The following is a 16,167-nucleotide window of genomic DNA, read 5'->3' as shown; positions in this document are numbered from 1 at the left end:
ACAACACAATACCCCATAATGACAACACAATACCCCATAATGACAAAGCGAAAACAGGTTTTTAGACATTTTTGCACATTTCTATAAAAAATATAACTTACTTATATAAGTATTCAGACCCTTTATTACGAGACTCTAAATTGAGCTCAGTTGCATCCTGTTTCCAATTATCATCCTTGAGATGTTTCTACAACTTGGAGTCCACCTGTGGTAAATTCAATTGATTGGACATGATTTGGAAAGGCACACACCTGTCTATATAAGGTCCCACAGTTGACAGTGCATGTCAGAGCAAAAACCAAGCCATGAGATCGAAGGAATTGACCGTAGAGCTCGAAAACAGGATTGTGTCGAGGCACAGATCTGGGGAAGGGTACCAAAACATTTCTGCAGCATTGAAGGTCCCCAAGAACACAGTGGCCACCTTCATTCTTAAATGGAAGAAGTTTGGAACCACCAAGACTTCCTAGAGCTGGGGGAGAAGGGTTGGGAGAAGGGTCGGGGGAGAAGGGTTGGGAGGTGAACAAGAATCCAATGGTCACTCTGAAAGAGCTCCAGTTCCTCTGTGGAGATGGGAGAAACTTCCAGAAGGACAACCATCTCTGCAGCACTCAACCAATCAGGCTTTTATGGTAGAGTGGCCAGACGGAAGCCACTCCTCAGTAAAAGGCACATGACAGCCCGCTTGGAGTTTGCCAAAAGGCACCTAAAGGACTCTCAGACCATGAGAAACAAGGTTCTCCGGTCTGATGAAACCAAGATTGAACTCTTTGGCCTGAATGCCTAGCGTCACGTCTGGAGGAAACCTGGCACCATCCCTACGGTGATGCATGGTGGTGGCAGCATCATGCTGTGGGGATGTTTTTCAGTGGCAGGGACTGGGAGACTAGTCAGGATCGAGGAAAAGATTAACGGAGAAAAGTACAAAGAGATCCTTGATGAAATCCTGCTCCAGAGCGCTCAGGACCTCAGACCGGGGCGAAGGTGCACTTTCCAAAAAGACAATGACTCAAAGCACACAGCCAAGACAATGCAGGAGTGGCTTTAGGACAAGTATCTGAATGTCCTTGAATGGCCCAGCCAGAACCCGCACTTTAACCCGATCGAACATCTCAGGAGAGACCTGAAAATAGCTGTGCTGTGACGCTCCCCATCCAACCTGACAGAGCTTGAGAGGATCTGCAGAGAAGAATGGGAGAAATTCCCCAAATACAGGTGTGCCAAGCTTGTAGCGTCATACCCAAGAAGACTTGAGACTGTAATCGCTGCCAAATGTGCTTCAACAAAGTACTGAGTAAAGGGTCTGAATACTTATGTAAATGTAATATTTCCATTTTTAATAAATGTCGAAAAAACTGTTTTTGCTTTGTCATTATGGGGTATTGATTGTGTGTAGATTGAATATATATATATATATATATAAAATACATTTTAGAATAAGGCTGTAACAAAACGTGAAAAAAGATCAAGGGGTCTCAATACTTTCCGACTGCACAGTGTGTATATATATCAATATATCCTCTTTCTTCTCAAAGTTATTGAACAAGTTGTAATCATGACTTCAAGTCACCTCCTGGCTTCAACACTAGGGGAGCAGGCTCACACAGGTTCACACATCAGACCTGGACTCCCATTGGAACAAATGTGTTCTGGCACCTTATAAGACACATCCCCTCCCAGGGGGTTAGCGTCTGATCACCACCTGCTCGTAGGGCCCCGCGCCAACCCTGAAAGAGAACGCCACACACGTTATTATCCAACCAGCAACAACTCACACCAAACAAGTGAAAGGGTGTTACTGAAAAACTCTTCACAACAAACAATCACATTCTATTAATCACATATTCTATCGATTGGCCCTTGTGCATTAAAGGAATAGTGCAAGATTTTGACAATTAAGCCCTTTATCTACTTAATGGATACATGTTTTATGTCTGTGTCCAGTATGAAGGAAGTTAAGAGGTAGATAGTTAATTGCCAAAATCGTGCCCTATCCCCAGTGACAGTGATTGTTGCTAGGAGTGCCTGCTGTGGTGTGTCCCTTTGTAGTCATGCTATCTCTATGGTGTCACCCACCTGGTGTGTTGGCTTCCCAGCGCTGTGCTTCCACCTGGACCAACAAACAGCCTGAGTCCCTCCTCTGTAACGCACAAACAAGATACTGTCAATCAACGCAAGGTCACCGCGCTGCCAAAATGGCCCATGGTTATTTGCTTAGCCATCTAAAAATAAGTGGTTATTGACAAGCATTCTTTACTGTGAGAGAGACAGGGAGTGGAGGGGCTTTACTGTGAGAGAGACAGGGAGTGGAGGGGCTTTACTGTGAGAGAGACGGGGAGTGGAGGGGCTTTACTGTGAGAGAGACAGGGAGTGGAGGGGCTTTACTGTGAGAGAGACAGGGAGTGGAGGGGCTTTACTGTGAGAGAGACGGGGAGTGGAGGGGCTTTACTGTGAGAGAGACAGGGAGTGGAGGGGCTTTACTGTGAGAGAGACGGGGAGTGGAGGGGCTTTACTGTGAGAGAGACAGGGAGTGGAGGGGCTTTACTGTGAGAGAGACAGGGAGTGGAGGGGCTTTACTGTGAGAGAGACGGGAGTGGAGGGGCTTTACTGTGAGAGAGACAGGGAGTGGAGGGGCTTTACTGTGAGAGAGACAGGGAGTGGAGGGGCTTTACTGTGAGAGAGACGGGGAGTGGAGGGGCTTTACTGTGAGAGAGACGGGGAGTGGAGGGGCTTTACTGTGACAGAGACGGGGAGTGGAGGGGCTTTACTGTGAGAGAGACAGGGAGTGGAGGGGCTTTACTGTGAGAGAGACAGGGAGTGGAGGGGCTTTACTGTGAGAGAGACGGGGAGTGGAGGGGCTTTACTGTGAGAGAGACGGGGAGTGGAGGGGCTTTACTGTGAGAGAGACGGGGAGTGGAGGGGCTTTACTGTGAGAGAGACGGGGAGTGGAGGGGCTTTACTGTGAGGTGAGAGAGACAGGGAGTGGAGGGGCTTTACTGTGAGAGAGACAGGGAGTGGAGGGGCTTTACTGTGAGAGAGACAGGGAGTGGAGGGGCTTTACTGTGAGAGAGACAGGGAGTGGAGGGGCTTTACTGTGAGAGAGACAGGGAGTGGAGGGGCTTTACTGTGAGAGAGACAGGGAGTGGAGGGGCTTTACTGTGAGAGAGACAGGGAGTGGAGGGGCTTTACTGTGAGAGAGACAGGGAGTGGAGGGGCTTTACTGTGAGAGAGACAGGGAGTGGAGGGGCTTTACTGTGAGAGAGACAGGGAGTGGAGGGGCTTTACTGTGACAGAGACGGGGAGTGGAGGGGCTTTACTGTGACAGAGATGGGGAGTGGAGGGGCTTTACTGTGTGAGAGACGGGGAGTGGAGGGGCTTTACTGTGAGAGAGACGGGGAGTGGAGGGGCTTTACTGTGAGAGAGACAGGGAGTGGAGGGGCTTTACTGTGAGAGAGACAGGGAGTGGAGGGGCTTTACCGTGAGAGAGACAGGGAGTGGAGGAGCTTTACTGTGAGAGACGGGGAGTGGAGGGGCTTTACTGTGAGAGAGACAGGGAGTGGAGGGGCTTTACTGTGAGAGAGACAGGGAGTGGAGGGGCTTTACTGTGAGAGAGACAGGGAGTGGAGGGGCTTTACTGTGAGAGAGACAGGGAGTGGAGGGGCTTTACTGTGAGAGAGACGGGGAGTGGAGGGGCTTTACTGTGAGAGAGACAGGGAGTGGAGGGGCTTTACTGTGAGAGAGACAGGGAGTGGAGGGGCTTTACTGTGAGAGAGACGGGGAGTGGAGGGGCTTTACCGTGAGAGAGACAGGGAGTTAAGGGGCTTTGAAAAAACTAGTCAACTGAAATAGCTAATCAAAAAGTCCATTAGGTAAAGCAGAAGAAAGTGACCATAACTTGTGATGTGTACAAGACAGTAGAGTCTGTCTGATGTGACTGGTGTATGCAGAGCTCTGCCAGGAGTCATCTCTCACATACTAAACTCTCTCTCCACTATGGCCTATATTCCTGCTAGTATCCATGGAAACAGTTTCCTCTACAATAGACTCCACTAAACCTTGGCTGCAGTCTCTGAAGAAAGAGAGCTGGGTAAAGTCTAGTCCTCTGAGCTAGTCTAAGTGGCTGAGCTGGGTAAAGTCTAGTCCTCTGAGCTAGTCTAAGTGTCTGAGCTGGGTAAAGCCTAGTCCTCTGAGCTAGTCTAAGTGTCTGAGCTGGGTAAAGCCTAGTCCTCTGAGCTAGTCTAAGTGTCTGAGCTGGGTAAAGTCTAGTTCTCTGAGCTAGTCTAAATGTCTGAGCTGGGTAAAGCCTAGTCCTCTGAGCTAGTCTAAGTGTCTGAGCTGGGTAAAGTCTAGTCCTCTGAGCTAGTCTAAGTGTCTGAGCTGGGTAAAGCCTAGTCCTCTGAGCTAGTCTAAGTGTCTGAGCTGGGTAAAGCCTAGTCCTCTGAGCTAGTCTAAGTGTCTGAGCTGGGTAAAGCCTAGTCCTCTGAGCTAGTCTAAGTGTCTGAGCTGGGTAAAGTCTAGTCCTCTGAGCTAGTCTAAGTGTCTGAGCTGGGTAACATCTAGCATGGTGAGCGTACCCTCAGCGCTGGAGTCCAGCAGGCCGTGGCTGAAGTCCTGGCTCTGGAGGATCTTCTCCACGATGTCGTCAGCGTCTACCCGTGTGGCGTCGACCCTCTTCAGCTGACACTCCACCGAGCTCTGCTTCACTGGATGCCTGACACACACACACACACACACACACACACACACACACACACACACACGTGAGAAAGAAAGAAGGGTGGATGAGATGGAACATTGCCAGCAGCACCATAACAGACTCCGTTGAAAGGTCAGAGGTGAGTGAGTGTGTAGATATTACCTGCTGAGTCTCTCTGAGGAGGCAGAGCTCTTTGCGGGGGTGAGGGGGTGTTCAGGCACAGGGGAGCAGGAACAGGTGACAGAGACAGGAGGTGTAGAGCGGGCCTCCCTCTCAGCCCCCTGGTCCACGCTGGGTTCAGGAATACTGCCGATGCCTGTGGAGGCAGAGCCCGCTGAGGGGTTCTTCTTGTGTGTGAGCTCTGATAGGCTGGAGGAGCGTGAGTGACCTGAGCTATAGCCTATGGGGAACGAGTAGGCAATGTTACACTCCACACGACAGTGACAGACACTTAATGGATACAGATTTCACAACCACAAAGATAACTCTGAGGGCAAGCTATGGCTTTTCAGACATTCATACATACTATTCATATCTTATTTCATTCATAATAGGTCATAACCATTTCTAATTAATATCTGGTTCAGACGCGGTGTTTAGATACCTGACACTTTGGACTGTTGGCTGGCATAGCTGGATGTCCTAGAGTGGCCATATACTCTTAGCTCATCAGGAACAGATACACACTTCCCTGGGGGCTCTGAGCAGGAGGGGATAGCAGCACAACGTCAGCACAACATCAGCACTAATGATTAGTGAATAACAGGGTTCAATCTTGCCATACTGCTGTAAATCAATTCAAAAGTGTCCAGAGCTGGCAGGATGTGTTTGGGTGAGTGTTCCTGCTACGCAGAGGCAGGGTGTACCTGGTATGGGAAGGCAGGGTGTACCTGGTATGGGGAGGCAGGGTGTGTACCTGGTATGGGGAGGCGGGGTGTGTGTGTACGGGGAGGCAGGGTGTGTACCTGGTATGGGGAGGCAGGGTGTACCTGGTATGGAGAGGCAGGGTGTGTACCTGGTATGGTGAGGCAGGGTGTGTACCTGGTATGGGGAGGCAGGGTGTGTGTGTACGGGGATGCAGGGTGTACCTGGTATGGGGAGGCAGGGTGTACCTGGTATGGGGAGGCAGGGTGTGTACCTGGTATGGGGAGACAGGGTGTGTACCTGGTATGGGGAGGCAGGGTGTGTGTGTACGGGGATGCAGGGTGTACCTGGTATGGGGAGGCAGGGTGTACCTGGTATGGGGAGGCAGGGTGTGTACCTGGTATGGGGAGGCAGGGTGTGTGTGTACGGTGAGGCAGGGTGTGTACCTGGTATGGGGAGGCAGGGTGTACCTGGTATGGGGAGGCAGGGTGTGTACCTGGTATGGGGAGGCAGGGTGTGTACCTGGTATGGGGAGGCAGGGTGTACCTGGTATGGGGAGGCAGGGTGTGTACCTGGTATGGGGAGGCAGGGTGTGTACCTGGTATGGGAGGCAGGGTGTACCTGGTATGGGGAGGCAGGGTGTACCTGGTATGGGGAGACAGGGTGTACCTGGTATGGGGAGGCAGGGTGTACCTGGTATGGGGAGACAGGGTGTACCTGGTATGGGGAGGCAGGGTGTACCTGGTATGGGGAGGCAGGGTGTGAACCTGGTATGGGGAGGCAGGTGTACCTGGTATGGGGAGGCAGGGTGTACCTGGTATGGGGAGGCATGGTGTACCTGGTATGGGGAGGCAGGGTGTGTACCTGGTATGGGAGGCAGGGTGTACCTGGTATGGGGAGGCAGGTGTGTACCTGGTATGGGGAGGCAGGGTGGTGTACCTGGTATGGGGAGGCAGGGTGTACCTGGTATGGGGAGGCAGGGTGTAACCTGGTATGGGGAGGCAGGGTGTGTACCTGGTATGGGGATGCAGGGTGTACCTGGTATGGGAGGCAGGGTGGGTGTGTGTGTACCTGGTATGGGGAGGCAGGGTGTACCTGGTATGGGATGGCAGGGTGTACCGTGGTATGGGGAGGCAGGGTTGTACCTGGTATGGGGAGGACAGGGTGTGTGTGTACGGGGGAGACAGGGTGTGTGTGTGCGGGGAGACAGGGTTGTGTGTGTACCTGGCATGGGGAGGCAGGGTGTGTGTGGTACCTGGTATGGGGAGGCAGGGGTGTGTGTGTGTACCTGGTATGGGGAGGTAGGGTGTGTGTGTGTACCTGGTATGGGGAGGCAGGGTGTGTGTGGGTGTACCTGGTATGGGGAGGCAGGGTGTGTGTGGGTGTAGCTGGTATGGGGAGGCAGGGTGTACCTGGTATGGGGAGGCAGGGTGTGTGTGTGTACCTGGTATGGGGAGGCAGGGTGTGTGTGTGTACCTGGTATGGGGAGGCAGGGTGTGTGTGGGTGTACCTGGTATGGGGAGGCAGAGTGTGTGTGGGTGTACCTGGTATGGGGAGGCAGGGTGTACCTGGTAGGGGGAGGCAGGGTGTACCTGGCATGGGGAGGCAGGGTGTGCCTGGTATGGGGAGGCAGGGTATACCTGGTATGGGGAGGCAGGGTGTACCTGGTATGGGGAGGCAGGGTGTGTGGGTGTACCTGGTATGGGGAGGCAGGGTGTGCCTGGTATGGGGAGGCAGGGTGTGCCTGGTATGGGGAGGCAGGGTGTGTGGGTGTGCCTGGTATGGGGAGGCAGGGTGTACCTGGTATGGGGAGGCAGGGGTGTGTGTGTGTACCTGGTATGGGGAGGCAGGGTGTACCTGGTATGGGGAGACAGGGTGTACCTGGTATGGGGAGGCAGGGTGTACCTGGTATGGGGAGGCAGGGTGTGTACCTGGTATGGGGAGGCAGGGTGTACCTGGTATGGGGAGGCAGGGTGTGTACCTGGTATGGGGAGGCAGGGTGTGTACCTGGTATGGGGAGGCAGGGTGTACCTGGTATGGGGAGGCAGGGTGTACCTGGTATGGGGAGGCAGGGTGTGTACCTGGTATGGGGAGGCAGGGTGTACCTGGTATGGGGAGGCAGGGTGTGTGTGTGTGTACCTGGTATGGGGAGGCAGGGTGTACCTGGTATGGGGAGGCAGGGTGTACCTGGTATGGGGAGGCAGGGTGTACCTGGTATGGGGAGACAGGGTGTGTGTGTACGGGGAGACAGGGTGTGTGTGTGCGGGGAGACAGGGTGTGTGTGTACCTGGCATGGGGAGGCAGGGTGTGTGTGTGTACCTGGTATGGGGAGGCAGGGTGTGTGTGTGTACCTGGTATGGGGAGGTAGGGTGTGTGTGTGTACCTGGTATGGGGAGGCAGGGTGTGTGTGGGTGTACCTGGTATGGGGAGGCAGGGTGTGTGTGGGTGTAGCTGGTATGGGGAGGCAGGGTGTACCTGGTATGGGGAGGCAGGGTGTGTGTGTGTACCTGGTATGGGGAGGCAGGGTGTGTGTGTGTACCTGGTATGGGGAGGCAGGGTGTGTGTGGGTGTACCTGGTATGGGGAGGCAGGGTGTACCTGGTAGGGGGAGGCAGGGTGTACCTGGCATGGGGAGGCAGGGTGTGCCTGGTATGGGGAGGCAGGGTATACCTGGTATGGGGAGGCAGGGTGTACCTGGTATGGGGAGGCAGGGTGTGTGGGTGTACCTGGTATGGGGAGGCAGGGTGTGCCTGGTATGGGGAGGCAGGGTGTGCCTGGTATGGGGAGGCAGGGTGTGTGGGTGTGCCTGGTATGGGGAGGCAGGGTGTACCTGGTATGGGGAGGCAGGGTGTGTGTGTGTACCTGGTATGGGGAGGCAGGGTGTACCTGGTATGGGGAGACAGGGTGTACCTGGTATGGGGAGGCAGGGTGTACCTGGTATGGGGAGGCAGGGTGTACCTGGTATGGGGAGGCAGGGTGTGTGTGTGTACCTGGTATGGGGAGGCAGGGTGTGTGTGTGTACCTGGTATGGGGAGGCAGGGTGTGTGTGTGTACCTGGTATGGGGAGGCAGGGTGTGCCTGGTATGGGGAGGCAGGGTGTACCTGGTATGGGGAGGCAGGGTGTACCTGGTATGGGGAGGCAGGGTGTGTGGGTGTGCCTGGTATGGGGAGGCAGGGTGTACCTGGTATGGGGAGGCAGGGTGTGTGGGTGTGCCTGGTATGGGGAGGCAAGGTGTACCTGGTATGGGGAGGCAGTGTGTACCTGGTATGGGGAGGCAGGGTGTACCTGGTATGGGGAGGCAGGGTGTGTGGGTGTGCCTGGTATGGGGAGGCAAGGTGTACCTGGTATGGGGAGGCAGTGTGTACCTGGTATGGGGAGGCGGGGTGTACCTGGTATGGGGAGGCAGGGTGTACCTGGTATGGGGAGGCAGGGTGTGTGTGTGTACCTGGTATGGGGAGGCAGGGTGTGTGTGTGTACCTGGTATGGGGAGGCAGGGTGTGTGTGTGTACCTGGTATGGGGAGGCAGGGTGTACCTGGTATGGGGAGGCAGGGTGTGTACCTGGTATGGGGAGGCAGGGTGTGTGGGTGTGCCTGGTATGGGGAGGCAGGGTGTGTACCTGGTATGGGGAGGCAGGGTGTGTACCTGGTATGGGGAGGCAGGGTGTGTGGGTGTGTACCTGGTATGGGGAGGCAGGGTGTGTGTGTGTGCCTGGTATGGGGAGGCATGGTGTGTGTGTGTACCTGGTATGGGGAGGCAGGGTGTGTACCTGGTATGGGGAGGCAGGGTGTACCTGGTATGGGGAGGCAGGGTGTGTACCTGGTATGGGGAGGCAGGGTGTGTACCTGATATGGGGAGGCAGGGTGTGTACCTGGTATGGGGAGGCAGGGTGTACCTGGTATGGGGAGGCAGGGTGTACCTGGTATGGGGAAGCAGGGTGTGTGTATTGTACCTGGTATGGGGAGGCAGGGTGTGTACCTGGTATGGGGAGGCAGGGTGTACCTGGTATGGGGAGGCAGGGTGTGTACCTGGTATGGGGAGGCAGGGTGTGTACCTGGTATGGGGAGGCAGGGTGTACCTGGTATGGGGAGGCAGGGTGTGTACCTGGTATGGGGAGGCAGGGTGTGTACCTGGTATGGGGAGGCAGGGTGTACCTGGTATGGGGAGGCAGGGTGTGTACCTGGTATGGGGAGGCAGGGTGTGTACCTGGTATGGGGAGGCAGGGTGTACCTGGTATGGGGAGGCAGGGTGTACCTGGTATGGGGAGGCAGGGTGTGTACCTGGTATGGGGAGGCAGGGTGTGTACCTGATATGGGGAGGCAGGGTGTGTGGGTGTCCCCGCCCTTCCTGTCTTCGTAGAGACACTCTGCCTCTGCCTGCTGGATGCCCAGTTTCATGGCTGTGGACGGTGGCCTAAAGGGGACACAGGGACATTGACATTCACCCTGACCCATTTTACAACCCAACAACCAACCACACCTGTTCCAAACCTACTTCCTACCATGTACGGTTGTTGTTGGTTTGAGGATGTCCATCTGTTTGTTCATACGGTCATTTGAAAGTGACTGGCTAAATGGTATAAACACATCTTACACAACCATCCTGCCTACAACCCCATCCCTTCCTATAAACAACCTTACAACTGACTGCACAGTTCTACAGTAGAGGACATTAATCACAGTAGAGGACATGAATCACAGTAGAGGACATGAATCACAGTAGAGGACATGAATCACAGTAGAGGACATGAATCACAGTAGAGGACATGAATCACAGCGAAGGACATGAATCACAGTAGAGGACATGAATCACAGTAGAGGACATGAATCACAGTAGAGGACATGAATCACAGTAGAGGACATGAATTACAGTAGAGGACATGAATCACAGTAGAGGACATGAATCACAGTAGAGGACATGAATCACAGTAGAGGACATGAATCACAGCGAAGGACATGAATCACAGTAGAGGACATGAATCACAGTAGAGGACATGAATCACAGTAGAGGACATGAATTACAGTAGAGGACATGAATCACAGTAGAGGACATGAATCACAGTAGAGGACATGAATCACAGTAGAGGACATGAATCACAGTAGAGGACATGAATCACAGCAGAGGACATGAATCACAGCGAAGGACATGAATCACAGTAGAGGACATGAATCACAGTAGAGGACATGAATCACAGTAGAGGACATGAATCACAGTAGAGGACATGAATCACAGTAGAGGACATGAATCACAGTAGAGGACATGAATTACAGTAGAGGACATGAATCACAGTAGAGGACATGAATCACAGTAGAGGACATGAATCACAGTAGAGGACATGAATCACAGTAGAGGACATGAATCACAGTAGAGGACATGAATCACAGTAGAGGACATGAATCACAGTAGAGGACATGAATCACAGTAGAGGACATGAATCACAGTAGAGGACATGAATCACAGTAGAGGACATGAATCACAGTAGAGGACATGAATTACAGTAGAGGACATGAATCACAGTAGAGGACATGAATCACAGCAGAGGACATGAATCACAGCGAAGGACATGAATCACAGCAGAGGACATGAATTACAGTAGAGGACATGAATCACAGTAGAGGACATGAATCACAGTAGAGGACATGAATCACAGTAGAGGACATGAATCACAGTAGAGGACATGAATCACAGTAGAGGACATGAATCACAGTAGAGGACATGAATCACAGTAGAGGACATGAATTACAGTAGAGGACATGAATCACAGTAGAGGACATGAATTACAGTAGAGGACATGAATCACAGTAGAGGACATGAATCACAGTAGAGGACATGAATCACAGTAGAGGACATGAATCACAGTAGAGGACATGAATCACAGTAGAGGACATGAATCACTGTAGAGGACATGAATCACAGTAGAGGACATGAATCACAGTAGAGGACATGAATTACAGTAGAGGACATGAATCACAGCGAAGGACATGAATCACAGCGAAGGACATGAATCATACCCTATCAGAAGTGCTGATCTGAAATAAGATCCTAAAAGGTTTTCATTAGCTGTATTAGCTGTGCTTCTGCTTTCATCTTTAATAACCCCGCTTTTACAAACCACCCCGTCTCTCACGTCTCTCACAACACAGGAAGCCACCCCGTCTCTCACAACACAGGAAACCACCCCGTCTCTCACAACACAGGAAACCCCCCCGTCTCTCACAACACAGGAAGCCACCCCGTCTCTCACTTCTTTTACAACACAGGAAACCACCCCGTCTCTCACAACACAGGAAACCACCCCGTCTCTCACAACACAGGAAACCACCCCGTCTCTCACAACACAGGAAACCACCCCGTCTCTCACTTATTTACAAGACAGGAAACCACCACTACTCTCACTTATTTTACAAGACAGGAAACTATCACTACTCTCACTTATTTTACAAGACAGGAAACTACCAGTGTAGAAAAGGCCCATGGAGTTGGTGAAGAATCCTTTAATTCATGGCCACTTACTCAGCTGGGCCAGGGGCGCTTTAATGAGGTCAGGTGGAAATGTCTGACAGATCTCCACTCCATAAAGGGAGGAAATCACCATCGCCCGATCTCGCTGCTTTCTCTTCCTCAACTCCGTCTAATCCAGAAGTTCAGTGCATCCATGAATCCACCACACACTACTCAGTAAATATACCACTTTATGGTTAAAGGAATTCCTGCCTCAGTCTCATCCATTCCTCTGTCACCTGACCCGTGACCACCTGTTCACCCTCACTGTCAGTCATCCTACCTGTCCAGCTACCCACACAGATTCCACTCATCTTACAACCACTTCTCTTACTTTTACAACACAGGAAACCACCCCGTCTCTCACTTCTTGTATTTTCCTGATGAATGGGGCTAATTCATGAGGGGAGAGGGGGTGGAATAAAATGATGTCGAAGAGGCAAAGTGAGATCGAGGGAGAAGGGGAGAGAGAGAGGGATAGAAAATGTGAACGTGAGGAAGAAGCAGAAACAGAGAGAGAGCATGGGAGGAGAGAAAGCTGAAGAGTGAGATACAGAGAGGGGGAGAGAGAAAGTTAAACAGATACAGAGAGAGAAAGTTAAACAGAGATACAGAGAGGGGGAGAGAGAAAGTTAAACAGAGATACAGAGAGGGGGAGAGAGAAAGTTAAACAGAGAGATACAGAGAGGGGGAGAGAGAAAGTTAAACAGAGAGATACAGAGAGGGGGAGAGAGAAAGTTAAACAGAGATACAGAGAGAGAAAGTTAAACAGAGAGATGGAGAGAGAAAGTTAAACAGAGATACAGAGAGAGAAAGTTAAACAGAGATACAGAGAGAGAAAGTTAAACAGAGATACAGAGAGGGGAGAGAGAAAGTTAAACAGATACAGAGAGAGAAAGTTAAACAGAGATACAGAGAGGGGGAGAGAGAAAGTTAAACAGAGATACAGAGAGGGGAGAGAGAAAGTTAAACAGAGATACAGAGAGGGGGAGAGAGAAAGTTAAACAGATACAGAGAGAGAAAGTTAAACAGAGATACAGAGAGGGGGAGAGAGAAAGTTAAACAGAGATACAGAGAGGGGAGAGATAAAGTTAAACAGAGATACAGAGGGGGAGAGAAAGTTAAACAGAGATACAGAGAGAGAAAGTTAAACAGAGATACAGAGAGGGGGAGAGAGAAAGTTAAACAGAGATACAGAGAGGGGAGAGATAAAGTTAAACAGAGATACAGAGAGGGGAGAGAGAAAGTTAAACAGAGATACAGAGAGGGGGAGAGAGAAAGTTAAACAGAGATACAGAGAGGGGGAGAGAAAGTTAAACAGAGATACAGAGAGAGAAAGTTAAACAGAGATACAGAGAGGGGGAGAGAGAAAGTTAAACAGAGATACAGAGAGGGGGAGAGAAAGTTAAACAGAGATACAGAGAGGGGGAGAGAGAAAGTTAAACAGAGATACAGAGAGGGGAGAGATAAAGTTAAACAGAGATACAGAGAGGGGGGAGAGATACAGTTAAACAGAGATATAGAGAGGGGAGAGAGAAAGTTAAACAGAGATACAGAGAGGGGAGAGAGAAAGTTAAACAGAGATACAGAGAGAGAAAGTTAGAGATACAGAGAGGGGGAGAGAGAAAGTTAAACAGAGATACAGAGAGGGGGAGAGAGAAAGTTAAACAGAGATACAGAGAGGGGAGAGAGAAAGTTAAACAGAGATACAGAGAGGGGGAGAGAAAGTTAAACAGAGAGATGGAGAGAGAAAGTTAAACAGAGATACAGAGAGAGAAAGTTAGAGATACAGAGAGGGGGAGAGAGAAAGTTAAACAGAGATACAGAGAGGGGGAGAGAGAAAGTTAAACAGAGATACAGAGAGGGGAGAGAGAAAGTTAAACAGAGATACAGAGAGGGGGAGAGAAAGTTAAACAGAGAGATGGAGAGAGAAAGTTAAACAGAGATACAGAGAGGGGAGAGAGAAAGTTAAACAGAGATACAGAGAGGGGAGAGAGAAAGTTAAACAGAGATACAGAGAGGGGAGAGATAAAGTTAAACAGAGATACAGAGAGGGGAGAGATAAAGTTAAACAGAGATACAGAGAGGGGGGAGAGATAAAGTTAAACAGAGATACAGAGAGGGGGGAGAGATAAAGTTAAACAGAGATACAGAGAGGGGAGAGAGAAAGTTAAACAGAGATACAGAGAGGGGAGAGAGAAAGTTAAACAGAGATACAGAGAGGGGGAGAGAAAGTTAAACAGAGAGATGGAGAGAGAAAGTTAAACAGAGATACAGAGAGGGGGAGAGAGAAAGTTAAACAGAGATACAGAGAGGGGGAGAGAGAAAGTTAAACAGAGAGATGGAGAGAGAAAGTTAAACAGAGATACAGAGAGGGGAGAGAGAAAGTTAGAGATACAGAGAGGGGAGAGATAAAGTTAAACAGAGATACAGAGAGGGGAGAGAGAAAGTTAGAGATACAGAGAGGGGGAGAGAGAAAGTTAAACAGAGAGATACAGAGAGGGGAGAGAGAAAGTTAGAGATACAGAGAGGGGAGAGAGAAAGTTAAACAGAGAGATACAGTAGGAGTGAAAGCGAGAGCAACATTATGTGATGAATGTGAGGCGCTCTGGGTGTGACGTCAGTAGTTTTGGAGTGGCTTCTGCTCTTACGATAAAGCCTTGGCTTTCTTTCCACAGAGCTCTGAAAGTATGTCCAACGCACACACTGTGTGTGAGTTACATTCTGTAGGACAGCTCAGTAAAAGATACAGGCACACAGAGGAGTACTCAGAGACACTCCGGCACTTTATGATTGCATGAAAGTGTTCTGCTGGAATCTCTCCAGTCCACTGGCTTATCAGAGGCCTCAGCCAAGGCAACCCTCCCACACAAAACCAACTCAACATTCACTGTGGAAGTGGGGACTGATTCTGAATCCTTCCTGGCATCTAGATCCCAGCAGTATATTACAATCCACCCCCCCCCCCCCCCCCTTCCACCTACATAGTAAAATGATACCAGGCTCAATACTAGTGAGTACAATGTCCTGAATCTGTCTGTTTGTTCTCTGGCTTGTCTTCCTCTGTGACTCAGCGTGCTCAGTTATCCCACACTCAGACACAAAGGGGTTTTATTGTCCTCTCCAAAGGCTCTATAACAGCTCTATAACAGCTCTATAAAGGCTCTATAAAAGTTCTATAAAGGATCTATAATGGCTCTATAACAGCTCTATAAAAGTTATATAACAGCTCTATAATGGCTCTATAACAGCCTTATCAAGGCTCTATAATGGCTCTATATCAGCTCTATAAAAGTTATATAACAGCTCTATAAAGGCTCTATAAAAGTTCTATAATGTCTCTATAAAAGTTATATAACAGCTCTATAAAGGCTCTATAAAAGTTCTATAATGTCTCTATAAAAGTTCTATAACAGCTCTATAAAGGCTCTATAACAGCCCTATCAAGGCTCTATAATGGCTCTATAACAGCTCTATAAAAGTTCTATAACAGCTCTATAATGGCTCTATAACAGCTCTATAAAGGCTCTATAACAGCCCTATCTAGGCTCTATAATGGCTCTATAACAGCTCTATAAAAGTTCTATAACAGCTCTATAATGGCTCTATAACAGTTCTATAAAGGCTCTATAACAGCTCTATAGAGGCTCTATAACGGCTCTCTATATCGGATCTAAAACAGCTCTATAGAGGCATCCACTGTGTAATTCAGTCTGTGTGTGTGTGTTCACAGTAAAGGCGTGGCCATCCAAACACACATGTCCTCAGCACTGGCAGGAGTGTGTGGGTACGTCATGGTCTTTTTGACTACTGGTCCTGGGCCTGCTGTGGTGTTTAGCTCAGAATGTCTTCATTCAGGTCTGAGCTGGTCTCAAATCAGTTGTTTCTATCAACACAGACCAGATACAATCTGTGGGGATTATGACCATCATATTCATGTTCAATGGCAGAAGTCAGTTAGATTGTGTCCACAACTATCTTTGACTTCAAATAATTGCTGTAGTGCTGAGGAAACTATGCCCACACAAGATACCCAAAATAACCATAACATTTTAAATAATATATACCATGATTGTATGGCCATTTGTTGATCTACATGGACTTTCCA

At 50.2% G+C, this 16,167-nt stretch overlaps 1 protein-coding gene across 1 annotated transcript in view; it reads right to left on the bottom strand.

The window, feature by feature from the left end:
* Window positions 1-1,644: 1,644 nt before the first annotated feature.
* Window positions 1,645-16,167, bottom strand: part of LOC115157439 (protein FAM102B) — a 29,970-nt gene continuing 15,447 nt past the window's right edge. Inside the window, exons 6-11 of the mRNA XM_029705688.1 lie at window positions 9,865-9,971; window positions 5,301-5,396; window positions 4,859-5,096; window positions 4,575-4,711; window positions 2,077-2,140; window positions 1,645-1,727 (exon numbers count right to left, since the gene is read on the bottom strand). Coding sequence (XP_029561548.1) covers window positions 1,685-1,727; window positions 2,077-2,140; window positions 4,575-4,711; window positions 4,859-5,096; window positions 5,301-5,396; window positions 9,865-9,971 — 685 coding nt within the window. The 3' untranslated portion in view covers window positions 1,645-1,684. The remainder of the gene's footprint in view (window positions 1,728-2,076; window positions 2,141-4,574; window positions 4,712-4,858; window positions 5,097-5,300; window positions 5,397-9,864; window positions 9,972-16,167) is intronic.

This window comes from Salmo trutta, chromosome 21, assembly GCF_901001165.1.
Source record: "Salmo trutta chromosome 21, fSalTru1.1, whole genome shotgun sequence".
In the NCBI taxonomy this organism is placed as follows: Eukaryota; Metazoa; Chordata; class Actinopteri; order Salmoniformes; family Salmonidae; genus Salmo; species Salmo trutta.
Note: the sequence above shows the minus strand (reverse complement) of the source record. Positions and strands in the feature narration are given on the sequence as shown.